The sequence below is a fragment of the Tachypleus tridentatus genome, chromosome 6, assembly GCF_004210375.1.
Source record: "Tachypleus tridentatus isolate NWPU-2018 chromosome 6, ASM421037v1, whole genome shotgun sequence".
Classification (NCBI taxonomy): domain Eukaryota; kingdom Metazoa; phylum Arthropoda; class Merostomata; order Xiphosura; family Limulidae; genus Tachypleus; species Tachypleus tridentatus.
Genome location: NC_134830.1, coordinates 93,828,201 through 93,848,984, shown reverse-complemented (window position 1 = coordinate 93,848,984; position 20,784 = coordinate 93,828,201). Strand labels below are relative to the sequence as shown.

The window sequence follows — 20,784 nt, the reverse complement described above, 5'->3', positions numbered from 1 at the left end:
TCAGACTTGCAGCTGAACCAGTGGGAGGGCATGGAAGTAAACCTTGTGCAAAAGTATGTAGAAAAAACAATGCTATTTAAATTGAACTGGAACCTTAAGGAGAATATAGAGAGTAGATTCTATACAAAATCCTGTAATCTGTAAATAAAAATTTTAAAATTCTTGTAGATAAAGGTACTTTGAAATAATATTACTATTTGATGACTATTGCAAAATCTTTTGGATTTTAATGATTATGTATCATACACTTTAAAACAAGTAGTAAATGGTATAATTTTAAATATGTTGTTGCACTTATTCCGTTCTAGTATTGTAAGTTTTGAGTGCATTTAAATATAACTGCTTCTCTCTTTACAGGAATTGCTGCTGCTATGTATATTTGCAACCTGTAGAAGGCTGACTGACTGCACTATCATATCTATAGCCTTATTAATTGTGATTTAAGATGGACTTTTGCTGATGGTTAATTTACAAACAAGTAAAAATTTCCTTTTATTTTAAAATTCACATTATTTACAATTTTAGTCATTTTTTGTATCATAAGAAATTTAAAATTTTTTTATAAGTTATACATCTCTACACCACATTGATGCTTAAAGTAAACCTTATATGTGGATATATATATTTTTACTGTAAAAACACAATGTATTCGCTGTTGTTAGGAAATATTTTTAAGATATTAAAATTTTAAAACCTTGTGTCTTAATAAATAGGATACATTTTGAAATTTCAGGTCACACAATACACAATTTATAAACTTTCTAGACTTTTTTAACATAACATAGAGGTAATTTGTCCTTTATACTTGTATAATTTCATGTTCCTGTTTTCTAATTAATGTATGGAGTGTTTTGAAATAAAATACTCTGTAAACATCATAATAATTAAGAGATGTATACACATTTAACTGCCATGTAGTTGTTTTGTAACTTGTCTGAAAGTAATGGTAATCCTTGTTCTATAATGGAAAATTTTATCTGAAAAGCTGAAGAGTATATTCATATGCATATCTAAATGTAAAATCTTTCCATTTAATTCTTCTTTGTTCCTTAAATAAAATGTTCCTGTTTTCATTGTTTATGAAAAAGCTTTCAGTAAGGCTTTATCTATAATATTTTCTTAATTTTTTACTCGTAAGTTATATCTTATTTTAAAAATACATTATTTCTATTGTTGTGTAAGGAAGAGAGTTTAAAATAGAATAACTGATTCACATTTCCAATTACAAATATACATCTTTATTAAAAACTTGCTAGAATGTACTTTGTATATGTTATTGCAGTTAAGTTGTTACAATAGTGAATAGGAAAGTTACATTTACAGTAACTACTGAAAAGGAATTGAAAATTATTATAAGCATTGAATTTCCTGAAGTTAAGTTCACATAGTTTGTCATCAGTAACAAAGATAATGATCCAACTTGTAAAGCAAAAATAAAATGTTAGCAGCAAAAGAAATGTTTCTACTTATTTTTTCCAAAGTGCTATAAAATGTGCTTTAGCACTCTTTCAAACAGTATATTTAATTTAAAAATACGTGGATTCAAGTTCTGTAAAAACCCATCCACTTTTAAAATCAGCTCTTTATTTGTATTTGCATAAAATATTTCACATTTTGAGTTTTCTGTTTTACAGCATGTTGAAGTTTTTAGTTTGTAAAATAAAATACTTCCAAACTTTAAATATTCATTCCAATTTCTACATTTGTTAACTTTAGATCTCCTTAACACTATACTACAAGTTTAATATTATTAACAAAAGCAAGCAATGAATTATTATGATCAACCCAAATATCTTGAATGTTGTTGAGGATGTTTACAATATGTAATTACATAACAATGGCATTCTTTCAAACACTGATAGCACATTAAAGAATGAAAGTAATGGCTTCTGTTTTAAATTGTCTCAAAAGTAGATACTGGAAATAATAAATGTTCAACAACAAATTGCACCTTTTCACTTCTTGGAAAGTAACATCAGCACAAGCTTTAAATACTGTAAACCTTTGATTATATTGGAAAAAAAAACCTTGCCGTTCTATTGATAAATGCATGTTTTTTAAGATTTTCTAGACACTCCTAATACAGTCATATTAGGATTCACAAAAGAGAGCAGATACACTCCAGGGTTGACTTTTTTCTGTGGAAGAATGATAAAACCAGCTAACTGTAGTCTACATGTTTGAGTCTCTACACCTGGAATATTGTCAATTTTAAATAAAAAAAACACTGTATGGGAATTACTATTTAAAACCATTTAATTTTTATTAGAATTGTTCAGTCTTCAAACCCAGTGGTGAAATGGGATAATGTGATTAATAAATGAAATAAATCTAGTTAATTAATTTTGAATAATTAATAATTAGATATCTAGTAGTGGTAGCCAACTTCATATTTTCACTACTGTCATTCAACCATTCACACAGCCTCAGTGTGGTACAATCTTCAAATAACTTTTTATCCCACTAGTTCATTGTGAAGGATGTCTAAAAGTTTAACAAATTCTTTGTTAATGGGCTAAGAGTATGTGAGGTTTAGGTAATAAGATGGTAGTTCTGTTAATTTCTTTGTTTTTCATCAATTCAGCAACAGGTTTTAAAACTTTTTTTTGCACATTAATATTTTCCTTTATACATTTCAAAAAAGCAAAGGGCTTGAATTTTAATAAACAACTAAAAATATCCATAGTTCTTAAACTAATTAGTATGACAAGACAAAATGTGAATCAAATATTTATTTCTACTTTAACCTTCAACAAAACTTGTTAAAAAGTACTAAACTGCTAACCCATACATCTGGTTTAGAGTAACTGGAATTTTCTGGAATAAATCTAACACATTACAGAATAGGAAACTTAACTATCTGGGGATGCATTTGAAATTTTATTTTAAGCCTGTAGAAGTTATAAATCAGTTCTGAGTTGATATGCAAAAAAGAAATGTACAGTTCAATTGTTTCAAGTGCTTACAGATAATGAAAGGTTAGTAACTGATCTTATTCATCTTAACCCTTTTGTTGTTTTTATTACTTAATAAGCCTTGTTTTTTTCATAATTTGGTGAAAAATGAGTGAATTGCAATACTTAGAATATTTCTTGAGCAATTATTTATTTCAATTACTTTTCTTAAGTGGTAGCCATTTTGTAAATTTCAACTGCTTTAATATATGCATCCATATAAATTCTAAGATAATTAAATTTAATCTGTTATGGTGATATCCACATTCTGGCTAAGACAGCTAAATTTACAACCAATGACTACAGAAGTACTAATGTTCATATAGTATGCCAGTGTTTATCATCTAACTACAACTGAGCAATGGCATAGCCATCTCCACATCAACCTGTGTGACCAAAAGTATACAATAGTACCATTTGTTGTGCTGAAATATAAGATCCCAATCCTAGAAATAGTAATTGAGGCTTGTGGCATCATCTATTGAATGGCACCACAAACAAAACTCCATAAAAAGACATCACACTTTGGGTATTCAAGATTCAGACAATTAGAAAAATAATATGTGCAACAATCGTTTCTTTCTAAGAGAACATAATTGTAAATAAAAGTAGTCTCCTCACAACAAGAATGTGACTCTCACTAGAATTATGCATGGATGTTTGATTGTCTTTACTGGTGCAATCTTTATACATATAGTACAAAAAATTAGAGTTTTTAAAAATATTTTTAAGCAAAGGTTAGCACATTTAATGGATGTAAAATGTATGAAATAATTGAACTCTGTACTCTTAATAATACTGATGCTATGAGTTATTTATGAAGCTCCATATGACACTTTTCTGATGCAGTACTTTCTAGAAAAAAACTGTTTTTAGAAAATGTCCATTTTTTTGTTACATTTTTAAAGTGAGATTTAATTTACTCAATTACAACTTAAAACTAATTCCAAGAGTACCATAAATTATGAATTCTGACACTGATACTTCAAATGTCCCACAAACTTGATACAAATGAGCTAAAATTATCCCAGAGACAACAGAAAATCAAATGATTTACCTGCTAAGATGGGAAACTTAATAGAAAAAAAGCACAGAATTAGTTCCATGAAAACTAAATTTAAATATATTTGAAACATTTAGCTAAATAATTGGACATGGATTTCAAAACAAGGATTGATTTATTAGAATATTTGTTTTGAGAAAATTCTCAGAAAAATTATTATAAATAATAGTTATACTATTTAAAGAGACGATACACTTTATTAAGATCAAATTTAAGGACAAGATTTTGGATATTTTTTCACCATTGTGACATTACATAGAATACAATATCTATAGACTATTAATTTGCTAAGAAGTTATTTAAACCTTCAGAGTATGTAATTAGCAGTTATATGGTTAAAACACTAAAAGTGAGGTGAACTTACCATAACACTTAAAAAAAAAATAATTTGAAATTATCCTATACTTTAAATGATTTATGACACAGCAAGGCAGTATGAAAGAATTAAGACAAAAAATTTACATGACATATACCACAACATAAAGTAAAACCTTCAATTATACTTACACCCAAAGTGCAGTTTCTTCAAACAATTCATTAAGTAATGAAATGAAATAATGTTAAAGTTAAAAATTAAAGTGAAAAAGTATAATACTTTTGGTAATTTTTTCCACTTCCTCATTCACAGCTGAGATCTTCTGATGAATATGAATATTTATTTTCTTGTGTTTGAATGTCAGTGTTATTTCTAGTTCAAATTATACTTTTAACTATCATAGGATGGGTCTTGTATGTTGTTAGATGAAATATCTTCTGAAACATAAAATAAAACTCGGTGTTTACCAAAACAGCCATTCTTCCACACTTCTTGGATATCATGAACAATGATCTTGATGATACAGAGGAGTGAGAGAACTGTCTACAAGAGAGAACAGAGAATCATTTATTTCAATTACTTCTCTCAAGGGGCAGCCATTTTGTGTTTTGTAACTTTCAAGTAATTAGCATAATATATGCATCCTTATACATTTTAAATTTAACGTTATGGCCATATTCACAGTATGAAAATAAATAAGGATTCTGGTAAATCACAACCAATTACTATTTAAGCATTAATGTTTGCATAATATTTCTGTGTTCATCATTCTAAATAAAAACTTGAACTGCTAAACTGACCTGACTAAATCAATTATATTTTTTAAACATGTACTTTAACACACACACTTTCAACTAAAACTAATACCAAGAGTACCACAAGTTATGAACCTTAACCTTCAAACTTCTAATGAGCTAAAATACTCCAAAGAAAATAATAAGATAAACCTGCTATGTTTGGGAATTTAATAGCAAGTGTTGCTTAGAAATCTTGATTATTCTAAACAACACTAATAACACACTTCAACAAGTACTAACAGAAGACTTACAGTAAAATAAAACTTATTTTAAGTCTAATAAACAAATGTTGCAAGCAATATCTTCATCAATAATTATTTTGATTACTCCAAGCAAAATTAGTTACTCTATAAATATTACAAATGTCTTATTAAATTCTTAAATGACATTAACAAAACCACTAAAACACACCAAAAAAAAAACTTGAAATTTAGTGTGAATAATGATTTTTTAATTTAAAAAATATAAACCATCATGAAATGAATTCAGATTGGAAGTCTAATAAAAAAATATTCATTTCAAAGAAAACAACAAACACATCAAAATGTGTGTTTTAAAAGTCTTTTTCACACACACATCTGAAAATTTCACATTTAGCCAAACAATATATCAGTACATCATGACATAAGACTGTTTAGTGTAGGTACTATTAATTTATTTATTTTGTGAGTTAATATTTCATGATTGTTTGTTTTTTCACAATAAGAGTTAAAAGTTGTGTTTATAATTTACTGATGATGAGACAACTGAATGTTGCATGCAATATGAATATAATATAAAGATTTTTAGAAGGCAGGCAGACAACTAAGTGATAAACACATAAAAAGTGTGATATGTGAAGAAACAGCAAATAAAAAATAGTAGAAGAAATTAAAGTCATGGCCAAGGAAAAGTTTGGCATAAAGTTAACTGCCATAGAAGTGACATGCCTAATGATTAACATAAGGCTAATACGTTAAGAGTACGATGAACAATAGAAAAAATGACAGGAAGAATAAGCAGTTGAACCTGTCTTAGTGCAATTTAACAAAAGGAACAGAGGACATTTAGAAGAAAAATGACAAAACAATTACTGGAAGAGCAGTTTGTGACTGCAATAACTTGCACCTCATTTTAAGTGAATTATGCATGGAATACTACAGCAATATAAACAGAGAAAGGTTCTTCAGCTTGTCAACTGAAATTCTGAAGCAACTAAACAGCCTTAAGTAGACTTTTGACAAGAAAAGAACTATATATATATTGTGTTTATGATATGCTTATAATTTCTATACTATACAGAATTTGTTGTAGATACCTATATGATTGTTTTGAATATATATATATATTTTTAAAACAAGGAGTATACATGCTTTTCATATACTGTCGAATTTCTCGCCAACAATCACAGACACAATCTACTGTAGAAGAACAACAACACTGTAAATATTTATACTATTAAGAAGTATAGGTAAAAGCCTTTAAATGGCAGGTACACTTTTCACACTTACCATTATCATGAAGCCATAAAATACAGAGTTCCATCCTAAGTCTCTATGAAGTAATGGTACAAGCAACTACAGAAATTGAAGGAAAATTACATTTTGTAGTAAATGCAACTAAGTATTTGCATTTATAAAAGCACAGATCTAAAAATAAAGAAAAAGTAATTTTGTGAATTTTTAAACTAAATTATCTCTACTGGCTGCAAATGACTTAAAATACAAATGTTTAGGAAACAATTTAAAGCACAACCCAATTTAAACTAGTAATATAAAATATAAATAATTTAATAAAAGAAAAAGATAATTAGAAACAAATCCTTACCTGTCCAATAGCTGCTCCAGCACTTCCAGTCCCATCCACTATTCCAGTGACTGTTGAAAGAGCTTCTTTATTTCCACTTAATACTTTTTGTCTACCAAGGTCTGCAGAAATGGCTGTGCTGACCAAATTTGATGCTCCAGCAATAAAAAAGCCAGTGACACCCATCAGGAAACCATTCATTATCAGATCTGAACCAGAAGCTTAAAAAAAATTAGATTTTGAATATGTTTGACATGAAATAAATGATGAACAAATATTTGGCAATGACTAAAGAATAGGATCTAAGTCCTAATGATATTGATTTAAAGAAGTTTAATATGAGCAGAAAAAATCAAACCTAATTAATCACAAGTAATGAAAATTAAAATTCTCACATACAACGAATATGGTGACTAGTATTTTTAAATTTACTTTACTTAATACAATCCTAAAATTAAGGAAATGACAGAAAAATATTATATAAAAAAGTGCAGTGAAGTAAAATAAATTTCAAATCCAGCAAAACATTAAAATCAAAAATGAAAAATTTCATCTGTAAAACATTATTTGATTAAACTAATGATCATATGGTTTTCTTTAATTTCATAATCACTTATATTCCTCCCACAGCTTTCATATGATCACATATCAGACACTGTGCTACAAGAGACTGTTCTCGTTTTCAGCTGTTCCATCTCTATTTCAAAATGACACCACAACCATTAACACTTACTAATTTGGCACTCAACTAACAATAGAATTGATTTCTGAAATTTAAATGCCTGTTGATAAACATTCTCATCAGTATTTTAATTATGTTGCATAAGTCACTTGCTAGGAAACAAGTATTATCATTCCAGCCTTATAAGATGTTAGAAATAGCTAAACATTTGAAGGAATGCAACTGGGTTTTAAAAGTTCATTTTTACTACTGCAATAACAGTATAATAACTTGTTTCAAGAGTTCATCTGGTTCCTGGCCTTTGAAACTGTAACAGAAGTACAATATAGAGCCACAAAAGATTAAAGAAAAAAAGACATCATCCCTAATGATATTTCTGATAAAAAGAAAGGTATCAGAAACTGAGATGTTGTGGCGGAAGATGGTGTACCTGCAGAGAAAGTGGATTCCTGATAGTTTGATACATCAATTAAAATAGTTCAGTGTCCACTTACTTTAACCACCACTACCTGCTCAGGCAACCTTTACTGCACATCATGGAGTTTTAGTTACTTACATTCAATAATTTTATTAAACCACTTTTAGAAGAAGGCACCCCTTCTTCTCTAAATTATTCACCACCCCTTATGAAGTTCAACATAAAATAATCACTATAAAATCATCATTGCTCAGACAAACCATAATTTTTATAGCCTTCAATTTGGTTTGATTACAGAGATTAAACAGAAAATCAGACCTCTCTTGCCACACCCACCTGTCACATCCTATCTTTCAGGACTTGTTAGTAGTTTTCTCCGGAACATAATTCTGAATTATGTATAACCAATAGAAGGCCAAGGTTTTCACATATAAAATAATGTATTATATCACATTAATTTCTAAATGAAGAACTGTCAATTTCTCTGTTCGTACAAGCACTGGAAAGATAATAAGTAGCTTGGATGAATCTGTAACAGCTCTTGTCACAGTCATTGACAATCAACAGTAAAAAAAAAAAGACGATGACCCAGGGCAAGTACTTTATTTCTTGCTTTTCACGTTTAGTATTATTATAAAATTAACTAAAATGTAAAAATAGGGATCTATTTAGTTTAGTTAAGGTTAGATTACGTAAAATAAATAATAATACAGTAAAAATGTTTCAAGAGGCATGAAGGCAAGGGTTCAAAGGGCAATAAAACAATAAAACTTGAGTATAGGTAGATGCATACTGTTATATGTTTAAAGCTACTTAGGATAAGTGAATGCAGTTTAATGTTATAATTTGAAGTCATTCTTGAAAGAAAGAAAAACTTAGATTTCTTCTCATTTTGTTTTTGGTGGTCACAAAGTTGGTCAAACTGTTCAAGAGAAAAATAAGATGAATTGTAGAGATTTACTGAAAATAAATATTTGAAATCTATTTAGGTTTTAGATATTTGTAAGGATTTGTAACTTCATGATAATTTGTTGGTTGCAAGGTTAGTCATTCATTTCATTTTTTCATGATTTTAAAAATTTTTGTTTATTGATGATTTAGCTGCAGTTAGTTTAAGGGTAGAGGAAGTGACCTTAGGAAGATGTATATGATTACCATGTTCTACTTGTAATAACCACAATACTCAGTGAAAAGTATACTCACTTGTTAAAAAAAAATGTTAACGTAAAACATACATACACACATATACATATAGTTAAAACAAGAAGTGGCCAGAATACTGGCTGGAAATAGGTTAACCTTAAAAAATATATAATAAATAACAAAAATCCACAGTAAACAGAAGTTAGAAGCTTTATTACTGTACAAATAAAGACTTCTGACTGTTTTTCCCATTTACTGTGGTTCTGTTTTGTTTTTTTTTTTACTGTTGTTTTTGTTCTCTAAATAAATAAAAGTATTATGTACATACACATATAAATACATGTATAGTAAAAACTTAATTATCCAGCATATTTCAACCTAGACAGCTCTTGTAACAAAAAAATTTCAATATTTCCAGATACAAGCTGCTCTTGTAAGAACTATCATCCATAACAATATCACCCAGGATGTCACAAAATGCTCTCAAAGCTTCTTGAGTATTCATAGTTATAGCTAACTGATGCTGCTGCTTAGTGGCACTGTTGTAGCTCTGTTTAATTGTTGTACTTATCAATGTTTTATACAGTTTAAGGTTTTTTACAACATTTATTATTGTTTAAAACTGTTAATATTTGAGATGATGTAGAAATACTGTACTTTATAGCATTAACAAAGTATCAAAATGTTTCCTGTAAAATATCATATGAGATAAGCTTTTACAACCAAACCTTTTGCCTGTCTAGTACTGGTTCAACTGTACATAGTTAATTCTACAGGTACACTAGTTTTAATTTAATCCAAAACCATCACATTCATTACTGAAATTAGTACAAGTAGTGCATTCCAAAATCAAGTGCACCACTTATGTTTGTATGAATTAAATTACAAGTAGTGTTTGTAAAGTCATAAACTTAGCACCTAATTGGAAGACTGATATAACTTTATTTTGTTTGTTCTGAAACTAATTACATTTTGATCAAGTATTTTTAAACATTCAAATACTTTTCAATAACATTTACCAATTTAAACTATTTTCAAGTGAAATAGCACAATTTCTTTGGTCTGTAGGTAGTAGCAGAATACAATATACTATGTTCCTATGTAAACCTGAAAAGAATGCAGTACAAATAAATACAATCTAGGTACAATGTACAGAATATGACAGCTAAAATTACAGTAACTATTACATACATACTTTCTTACCTTTGTAAATGAAAAGTGACAGTGGTGAAAGAAGTAACATAATACCCATTAAAGGTGATCGAACTCCTAATTTGTCCTATCAAATAAAAACAGCAATTAATTGTTGGAACAGAACAAAGTAATGATATAGAAGCTAAAAAACAACAACTGCAAATTAAACAATGCAAGATTTGGAACAAGTGACAGAGATAATTTTGTAATAGCTACATAATTATATGTAAAGACAGTAAACAAGATAAGGAAAAATTTATTAAAACTGAATATGATAACAGCAATTGATCAATGTGTGACTGAAAAGAAGATTATCAACAGCAAATAAACATATAATAATAGTTAAAAACAAATGTTACTCACTGAAGCAAGACCTATTAAAACACCACCTGAAAAAAAGAGAAGTTATACAGATACAATGGTCCCAAAACTATAGCTTATTGTAAAAAACATTTCATGTTAATTTTCTCACAAATAAAAAAGGAAAATTCAGTAAATATCAAGAAAATATATCACAAGATAAATATAAAGTGATTACTTTTCTACTACTGAAAGATGAACTAAAGCTTTACAATACTCGTTTTCACAGATATAAAATAATAAGCATCAAAAACATGAGTTTTCATGAACAAAATTAATATTAAATATCAGATATAAGCTAAAAAAAAAGGTTAAGTCTGAAAAATAGTATTACTTTGTTTATCCAGAATTCACATTATGGAAATTAATGTTCACTCGTACAGAAAAATGGATTTTCCTATGCAATATTAACTTTATTATCCAGAATTAAAAAAAAAATCCTGATTAATTTTTTTATTTAATAACTATGGCTTTAATAGAGGAATGAAGACATCTTATTGTTACACTACATTAATTAAGAGTTAAGTTGAGAGGTCTTACTATCTTATACTGTATTAATTGCAAATTTAATAGAGAAACAAAGATATCTTACTTGTTACATTGTATTTACTTTAGTTGAAAAACATAGTATTAAGAAGCATTATTAAGTGAGCTAAATTCATGTTAACAACGTTGGCAAAGTGAAATCAGTTGGGATTCACAAAATATGTTTTTTTTTTAAATTTATAATTTTATATATTTCTTTGAGTTATGCTTACTTTACAACCATTTTCAAAAGTAAATAGTCACTAATGCACACATTCGTCCATCATACACTAGTGAGTCCAGTCATATGATTTACCAATAACTATAGTAATGGACTTATGTACAGGGAATTTAAATACAGTAAGTAATACACCACACTTAATTTTTCATGTAACTTTGAAGTTCAGAAAAGAAAGTGAAATGTTAATTAGTGAACTATATTTAATCTAATACAAATTCAAAAATCCCCTTTTCTTAAGTTTAGTTCAAATTAAAGTTTTTAATTCTGGCTGGTTAACTTCATACACATGTTAGGAACACTAAATAGTCTCTTCTCATTCTGCATTTAATTTTAAAAAATTAAAAAGTACAAATATTAGAGCAATAAAAGAAAAAATGACTGTGTACTATGTTTAACATACTTAGTAGTTTCAATGTTTGATACTCTAACAATTATATTTGTGAGCATCATAATAAACTCAATAGATATCACAAACAGTGATAAATTAATACACAATAAACACAAAGGTCAAAACATAAAACCACTTCCTCCTAATAAATATCTTTTAATTTAACAATGTGAAATATTTAAATGCAGTTCTTCACCTATGATTCCTCCAACATCATACCACACAGAGAGACGATCTGCTACTGCTTCTATCCAACCATACTCACTTTGTAGGTAATATGGAAGCCAAAAGAAGAAAGAATAGTTGACCAACTTCAAGCAAGCATAAGCTAAAGAGTACTGAAAAAAAGAACATAACAAGTGAAACATTTACTAGTAAGTTAGTAAACAATGATTTCTAAGCATAAGGAAATGATTAATTTTGGATGGATATATACTAACTAGTATACCTTTGTGCAGTATATTCACCAACGAATATAATAACAAGTTTTTTGCCAACTTATTATTATATTAATATAAAATACTTTGTTATTCATGTGAAATATCTACATTCTGTATCTTCTAATGAATATTGAGAGGGGACAGGAATGTAAGAAAGAGTATTTTATACTTAAAAACAAACATGCTTTGTTTTAAAAATACATATGATATACATAGTGAATATGCTATGCTCAAATGATTTGTGCTATATTTCTGGACAAGGTTCACACTTAACGTTTTTTTTTTTTTTTCTCTCTCTCTAATGGTAAGGAATAAATAGCTGTTTTCTGTAACATGGAATATGAAGTAACAGTTTAATATATAAAGAAATATAGACTGTTATATTAGCTTTAACTCACAGGTATTACTCCAGGAATTAATAAAGCATGACAAAAACTAATGGCATCAGGTCTTGAAATTAAAGTTATTTCATCAGAATCAGCACTCTCTGTAAATTCAGGATGATCAGGCCTAAGGAGCGGTTCTCGGTCTCCACTAAGAGGTTCATCCTCAGCAACATCTGGTAAACCTGAAAATGTGTATATTTGCATATCCATATATCTTTATATATCTGTATGTGTTTTTTCTCAAAGATATATCACACCAATTGCACTGTTTTTAACATTTATAGAAAACTGGCCATAACACAATATCTCTCTATCTTAAATGACTTTCAGTTTAAGATAAATAGGCTAAATATTCACATATAATGGGTGGCCACTTTATTAAAAACTACCTAATAACCATTGGATCATATAACAAACATGGTATGACTTGGCATATAATCCACAATGTGCTAGAAAATGTCTTGAAGGTTTTCCTCCACTCAATCATTAATACTGTATATAATTCATGGAGCTAGGTATGTAGAAGATGGCAGAAGCAAATATGTTTCAAAGTTCATCAACTTTGTTTGTTTTAGCCATGGGAGATGCCTGTAGTGTCAATCATCTCCCTTAAACTGTACACACAATATGGGCACGGTAAAATAAAACATTATTGCCTTGGAAGTACATATCCCCATTTGTGGACACATGAATACACCTGATGCAAAAAAAAAAGTGATGAGCTAAGCTGTAGAATTCATTCTGCCTTTTAACTATATAGCAATTATGCCATTTAAAAACCCTGTAAACCCCTTCTGTGCATGCTACTGACTTAGAATCAAAACTTAAACTATTTTATTATAAATGTAATAATGAAATTATCATTAACAAGAATGTTATAAGTTAAAAGTTCATATTATCTAAGTTTTCTTTATTTATTTAAAAAAATACATCTACAATAGCAATTAAAACTGTAGTTTTTACTGTCACATGAACTGCTCACAGTTACAATTTCTCAACTTTAAGAGCTGGTACTGAAGAAACTGTATGTTTGAAATGCATACAGTTCCTGTAGATGACTAAGGTACACAAAACTGATGTTTTACATTACTTCTCAATGTCTTTAAAAGACATTCTTTCCCAAGTTAACTGTTGTAGATGTTTCCTAAGTTTAAGGTCAGCTGCATCCACTTGCAAAGTTAAGGTTGTGTTGCTGTGAAACAGTTTGAAGTTGGTTGATATGCTTATAACAAATATAAAAAACATACCTCCCTCTTGAATCTTGGTAATGGGAAGTATAGGTGTATAACTTCATTTTGCAGTGTGATCAAATAAAGCTAATTCCATTGTTCTCTTAAGATAAACATAGTGCTTGGCACGTATTTCTCACCTAATACATGTATCAGTTTGACAGACAGATTGAGACTGCATTTTAGTTTTACATGTATATTTGAATTAATTATATATTATTTGTGTTTTAAAATGCATATTTGAAAGGTTTGATGATTTTAATACATTAAGTTGTTGCAGCATGGATCATAAGTGTATAAACATGATGGCAACATACATATGTGTGAGCATAAGTGAAAAATTCTATGCACAGGAGTCACTATATAAAAATACTAGAACCCAATGAGGACCAGTTGACATACTGCCATAAATAATAGAAGACAAATTGGAAAGGAAAATTAAAAATAAATTATAATTGAAAAAATAAAGATGTGTTATTACACATATAAAAAAAAGTTTCAAAAGAGTTCTACAAAGAATAAAAGGTACATACATTTCTATTTTTTAATTTTAAACATTTTGTTACACTATATGATGATAATAACAGCTACAGTTACTGATACAGAACAGAAAATGGAAAATAAATTATCCACTTTTACCTTAAAAAACTTTTGATATTCATTTAGCAGGTTCTAAAGATTATGCAGTGTAAGCTAACAAATAATATATTTATACTCAAAATGAAAATCACCTTATAGGTGAACTATTCAGTCCGAGTGCAAATAACTACATTAAATAATGTATTTTTTGTTAGAAATTGTAGAAAAAAAAGAAAATTAAATATTTTATTTTTCTGAAACTACATACTCTTATGAATGTTCACATCAAGGTTCAAGCAATTTCATCACCTAGTTTCATTCATGTAAACAATTTTCATCAGTTATGTAACCTACTTCCAAAATTACTAGGTCATATTTATAAGGTTAAAGGAATGAAGGTTACAACAAGAAAGCATGCTTCAAACCATAACTTTACTACTAGAAGCCTGGACAATTGGTACCACACAAGAGAGGAAAGTTATTCTCGACTTCTAAATTTTTCTTCTCCAAACTGTGAAAAAAAAAAAAAAGGAAAAGCATGATTTACTGGACCATACCACTTTTCAGCATTCTTTATGACTCCAATGTCTAAGTTCTTTACACAAAACAAGGTATTTCTTTCTTGTTGGTCAATGAGTAAAGTGGTTTATGCAATCTTTCCCTTCTGCCATAATTTCTTTGTTGGAATTTTCTTTGCAGGGGTCAGCTTAATATGGAAGTGGAATGCCCAACATTGTTAGTTGGTGTATTGTTTCATGACAGTTGGACTTTACTATCATATCTAACCTCCTTTTTCATCTCAGAAAATATTTTATTCAACTTTTGCAATTGATGGTAAACTCAAATTACTTGTGTCTTAGAGTAGTTTACCAATGAAACTGTATTAGTTACTGTAGCATACATTAAATGAATACCTGTCATAATGACTCTTTCAAATGCAGCAATATCTTTTCTTCTCCATACATTTGTTAGATTGACTGCCAATGTGCTTGTCCATCTCAGACATTTTTACCTTATACATCATGTAATCAATGAAATTTTTAAACCTACAGCTCAGGCCAGACCAAGTCTGTTAGGATGCATAGTTTCTAATAAAGTGGCTAGCCAATGTATGTGAATAGCCTAAAAAAACTATGGTACAAACTGCAGAGTAATAGTGCACATCATGGTAGGAGAAATATCTGTGGTGTTGGGATCCACAGGATGGATGCTTTAACAGATTTAACTTATGTTGACAAGTTTTAAACCTGGAATGAAAACAGAAATTTAATTTAACAGTAGATATAGATGGCCAAGCTAATAAGCTTTCAATTTTAGACTAACTTTCATAGTATTCAGTCAGCTGTGTAAAGATAATTATTCTAATAAAATTGAAAATAAATGAATTATAAATGATTTTATTAGAGTAGAACAGAAATAATACATAAAAGAGACAACTATGTGATTATTAAAACTTATATAAGAAGTTGGAACTATTTAAAAATATTAAATTATAATGGCTAGATAAATACACATACTTCAAACTGAATTTGGAAGGTTACCACTATATATCCAGATATATAGCACAACATAAATTCATCCCTGACAAGCTGTGGCACTTGAAATAACTGATAATTTCATCCTTCTATAAGTAGTTTACAATATAACTGTAGTAAAGACTGCAATTATCAGCTTGGAACTGAAAAAGTAGGTTCTTTGTTTCCTTAATATGGATAAAAAATATACAAATAATACAAACAAATTTTGAACAAATAAGAATGATGTAGAGATGGAAATGCTAAAAAAGAACAGAAACAAGGTAGGAATGAACAAACAAAACCATACAAAAATCCCTACATAAATAGCCAAACCTTTCCAATGATAAGCTTTTTAACTACAACTAATTATTGAATTATTTTCATTTGCACAAATTCAGGTTTGAATAAAAGTAATTCAACTGAATAATGCTACAAAGTCTTATAATGGATAATTCCCATAAGCTTGTAACCTTGACTCAGTTGTGAGTTGTGATGAGTTGTTTTAATGGAATAATCTGTTAAATGCTCCTTTTTCACTCCAAAACGTAAAATGCAACATTTTGGTATGCATGTCATCACAACAACTTCAAGCCTTGGCAAGCTAGTCCTTCTGATACCAGAACATTTGTCTGTTACACTACTTGTTGTCTCCCTACTTTATGGATGGTTTTTTGGCTGAGCTGAAAGTCTTAACAGCTTTTGAAGATTCAACTTAACTGTTTGTAAAAGTCTCTTATATTGTTATAAAAGATATATAAAACTGCAATAAGCAATACATGATATGAATTAGGAAGTTTTCTCAGCTTATCCCTACATGCTAAGTAGTACCTACCACATGCTTAGTGATATGGCCTGGTCCCAACAAGCTGGGATATTCAGAACCATGTGATTTATTACTGAGATAAAAATATCAAGTTATTTTAGAATTTATACCACATCAAGTGAAAAACACAATATGAACACACTGTTTATCTAGAATTACTGAAGAAATATTTTACAGTTGAGGCAAACAAATACATCTGTAGTAAATACAACTCAGTATTTCTTGTTTGTTCAAAATGAATGAAAATATAGTATACCTCATGATGATGAGAAACTCACTTGTAGCAAAAATGTATTCTAAAGAGAGCTCTTTTAGGCATTAAAACTTTATTTTAATTAAAGTTTTCATATCTGTACCAGCCATCTTTAGAATACATAATACGAGGGCTGTTCAAAATATGCGCGGACTGTTTGAATTGCGAGGCTCCAGTTGGTTCCAGGGAAATCCGCTTGGTGGCGCTAGGTTCGCACAGATCAGCTGATTACGAAGCCATTTCCCGATTGCAGATATCTTCATTTGTGTATTAGCTACGAGGTTTTAAGTGAAGTGCGATTTTTTCGTTTGGCAGATTTCAGAATGAATGACCTGAAGGAGCAACGACTTGCTGTGAAATTTTGTGTTAAACTTGGAAAATCTGCAACTGAAACTTTTGCTATGCTTAACACGGCTTACGGTGATGTTGCTATGAAGCGTACGGCATGTTTCAAGTGGCATGAACGTTTTAAGGATGGTCGACAGTCCATTGAAGATGATGAGCGTCCTGGACGTCCTTCCACGTCAACTGACGACCCATACGTCGACAAAATCAACACCCTGGTGCGGGCAAATCGACGTCTGACTGTCAGGGAGCTTGCTGAAGAGTGTGGGATATCAGTTGGATCTTGTTATGAGATTTTGACCGAAAAATTGAAGATGCACCGCATTGCTGCGAAATTCAGTCCTCAGAACACGTGAGTTTTTGGCCAAACACTCGATCACTGTTCTTCCCCACCCCCCTACTCACCTGACCTTGCTCCTTGCGATTTTTTCTTATTCCCCAAGCTCAAAAGACCTTTGAAAGGAAGAAGATTTGAGACGATTCCTGAGATTAAGGCACATGCGAAGGAGCTGGAGGACATTACAAAATAAGCGTACCAGGACTGTTTCAACAAGTGGAAACACCATTGGGATAAGTGTGTGCGTTGGGGAGGAGAGTACTTTGAAGGGGTCCCAGACCTGTAACTTCTAAATAAAGTACATTTTGTTTTATGACGTCAGTCCGCGTATTTTTTGAACAGACCTCGAATATCTCATTCATAGTAAACACCATAATTTAGAGAAGCATTAAAAACTAACATGTCTAACATATGATAAAAATATTTTCTCTTGTATTCCTGCCTAACTTACAATTCCCGTTACTGAATAAAAGAAATTTTTGTTAGTGACTAATGGGAGACAAAAGATAGAATTAAATGTCACTTTTGTCTGCTTCTGATTTTGAATTGAAAATGGATAAATTAAGTTGAATGTTGAAAGAAAAAGAATTATAATTTATGTGATTTTTATCATTTTCATTTATTGACTTGGAAATATGTTCAACTTGTACAATTAAACAAATTCTGAGTTTTGAAGGATGTTACTCTGTTTTTTCTCAATACAATTTTTTATGAGGTAATTGTAATTCACAACCATTATGTTAACTACATTTGGTTGTTGTGTTATAACAAATTTTATGTGGACTACATTAATACAATTCTTCATTTACTTGTGAAATCAGACACAATTTTGCTCATTTGTTACATGTAACCTATAAGTAAAATTCAAATTTTTATTAGACTAGTTAAGAAACTTTCCATACCAGTATGTTAAACCTATAAGCTCATAACTGATGTTAAGAGTCTAATAGCTGGTATTATTTTGTATTCATTTGTAGTTTAATTTTACTTTATATTTGCAAAGTTTCAATTCACAATGTGTTTATATTTTGTTTTGCAAGTTTATTTGGTTTAAAATTTCAATGTTATCTATTCAATTACAAGGCATTAAGTTCATTTTATTGCTGGAATTTTTTAGTTTCACTCTGTGTTAGCATCAAGGTTTTTTGTGCATCACATGAGTGAGATTACTGTTATTTCTTATGACCTAGAGCTAACCCTCAATATGGTCAGAAAAGTTTAATTTTAATGTTCTGATTTGTAAAGACCCTAAAATAACAATGGGTTTATCACAGTTGAAACAGTTGACACCTCCTTTCTTAACCAGTTTAGAACATATTTGTAGTGAAGTGTATTCAAGTAATTTTTCAAGATGTCTATGAAGGTGTTCTACATGTTATTATGGCATCACTGTAAATTATGTCATAAACTGAAAATATGTAGTAATTCATTTGCTTAGGTAAAGGTTACAAATGGCAATGGATTACTCATAAAAGTTTGACCAGTTTGGCTTTGTGTCATCTCCATTCCCTGGAAAGGGATACTGTTATCTAAAAAGGTGGCACAGATACTTGTGCAAGGTAGTAAAAGTTGAGGGTGATGTTCCTTAAATTTGTAATAATCATTAAAGCAGGTAACATGCAGATTATCATATAATGCACTAGGATATTCTTATCTGAAATGGAAGTGCTATATAACATAATGTTTCTGGTTCCCTGACCTCAAAAGCCAGATTAAGTATAAACTAATAAGATGTATCTCAGAATGGCTGATATGGGTATTAACACTTCTACTGATAAGCTTATCAATAAAAATGATAATACCCGTTCCAGCCATTCTGAGATACATTTTTGTTTCAAGTGAATTTCTCGTCATCAAGAAAAAACTAAGATGCTTGCCAGTTTTGTTTTAATTAGGACACTTCATTATTATGAACAAGCAATTTGTTTACTTATGTATTTATTTTTCTTTACTCCCCATGTTCAAGTTATTTCCTACATAACATTTCCTGAACCTGTATTTTTATAAATACTTAAAGCTACTGCAGAATATCAATCTTTCTGAACAAAAATAAACAGCAAAGTAAGATTAAACCTGATAGGGTCTACTTTTATTTTATTGGCGTTTTTTTCAATAAGATACATACTAGTACTTTCACCTTAGTTTTATTTACTTACTTTATATAAATGAAGCTAGTTGGTTGTAGCTTAAATAGCTGATTAGTAAACAAATACAAGCTTATTAACAATGTTTTGATACAAGAAGTCCTCATAAAGGTAGCGAAATGTGTATGTGTACACATCATCCAAAAGATATATTTCTGATGCAAGAGTTAGCACACAGGGTCATATAAAAGATGCAGTAAATTAAAAAAAACAAAAACAAACTCTAGGTCAACAGATCTAGAGTATCCATATCTGCACCTATTATCTTACATTGCAGTCACTAATCATTACCCTTGATTCTCCTGAACAGGAAAAGTCAACTTTTCAATAGCTCTGAAATTTTGGGTTCTTTTTCTTCTTCTAATTCAATGAAGGTATCATAATACTCATTCATATGTCTACCTACCTGAAATTTAGTCATCAAAATTTTAATTAAATTCTACTGTGCCTACTAACTTTGAAAGGAGAAATAACAACTCAGGCATATATTAAAAACCTAATGAAGAATTAATTTAGTACAACCATGTATTCCCACAGTTTGGGTAGAATGAAGTTCCTTGATTTTTCCAAGATCTTTACCTGACCAAAATATGTTATTTCCTGTTCTTTAGATATATGATTGTATCATTGAGCTGTTAACTATATTAATATATGAAATTGCAAAACATTACTAATATATGTATGTTTAATATAAACAAGATATACTGCATATGAAAGAATCACAGCTTACTTGAGTGCCATCTTGAAAGTTTAAATACGATGAACCTTTCGTCTTCAAGTCAGTGTGTGTGTAGGTGTTGATGGCCTTTTATAATGTCCTGGTGGATTGTGGAGAATGTGTTATGATTGGTTGGATTATCACTGT

At 29.5% G+C, this 20,784-nt stretch overlaps 2 protein-coding genes across 12 annotated transcripts in view; one reads left to right on the top strand and one right to left on the bottom strand.

Annotated features, from left to right (window-relative positions):
- Nucleotides 1-1,457, top strand: part of LOC143253063 (mitochondrial 10-formyltetrahydrofolate dehydrogenase-like) — a 93,078-nt gene extending 91,621 nt beyond the window's left edge. For all 8 annotated transcript variants that reach the window (XM_076506239.1, XM_076506241.1, XM_076506244.1 and 5 more), the window contains one exon: nucleotides 358-1,457. The gene's annotated coding sequence lies outside the window, so the exon portion shown is untranslated. The remainder of the gene's footprint in view (nucleotides 1-357) is intronic.
- LOC143253065 (sugar phosphate exchanger 3-like) overlaps nucleotides 1,223-20,784 on the bottom strand; it is a 59,650-nt gene continuing 40,088 nt past the window's right edge. For all 4 annotated transcript variants that reach the window (XM_076506247.1, XM_076506248.1, XM_076506251.1 and 1 more), the window contains 7 exons: nucleotides 12,705-12,874; nucleotides 12,063-12,204; nucleotides 10,716-10,741; nucleotides 10,362-10,437; nucleotides 6,937-7,136; nucleotides 6,621-6,686; nucleotides 1,223-4,876 (listed from right to left, as the gene is read on the bottom strand). In XM_076506247.1, coding sequence (XP_076362362.1) covers nucleotides 4,724-4,876; nucleotides 6,621-6,686; nucleotides 6,937-7,136; nucleotides 10,362-10,437; nucleotides 10,716-10,741; nucleotides 12,063-12,204; nucleotides 12,705-12,874 — 833 coding nt within the window. In that variant the 3' untranslated portion in view covers nucleotides 1,223-4,723. The remainder of the gene's footprint in view (nucleotides 4,877-6,620; nucleotides 6,687-6,936; nucleotides 7,137-10,361; nucleotides 10,438-10,715; nucleotides 10,742-12,062; nucleotides 12,205-12,704; nucleotides 12,875-20,784) is intronic.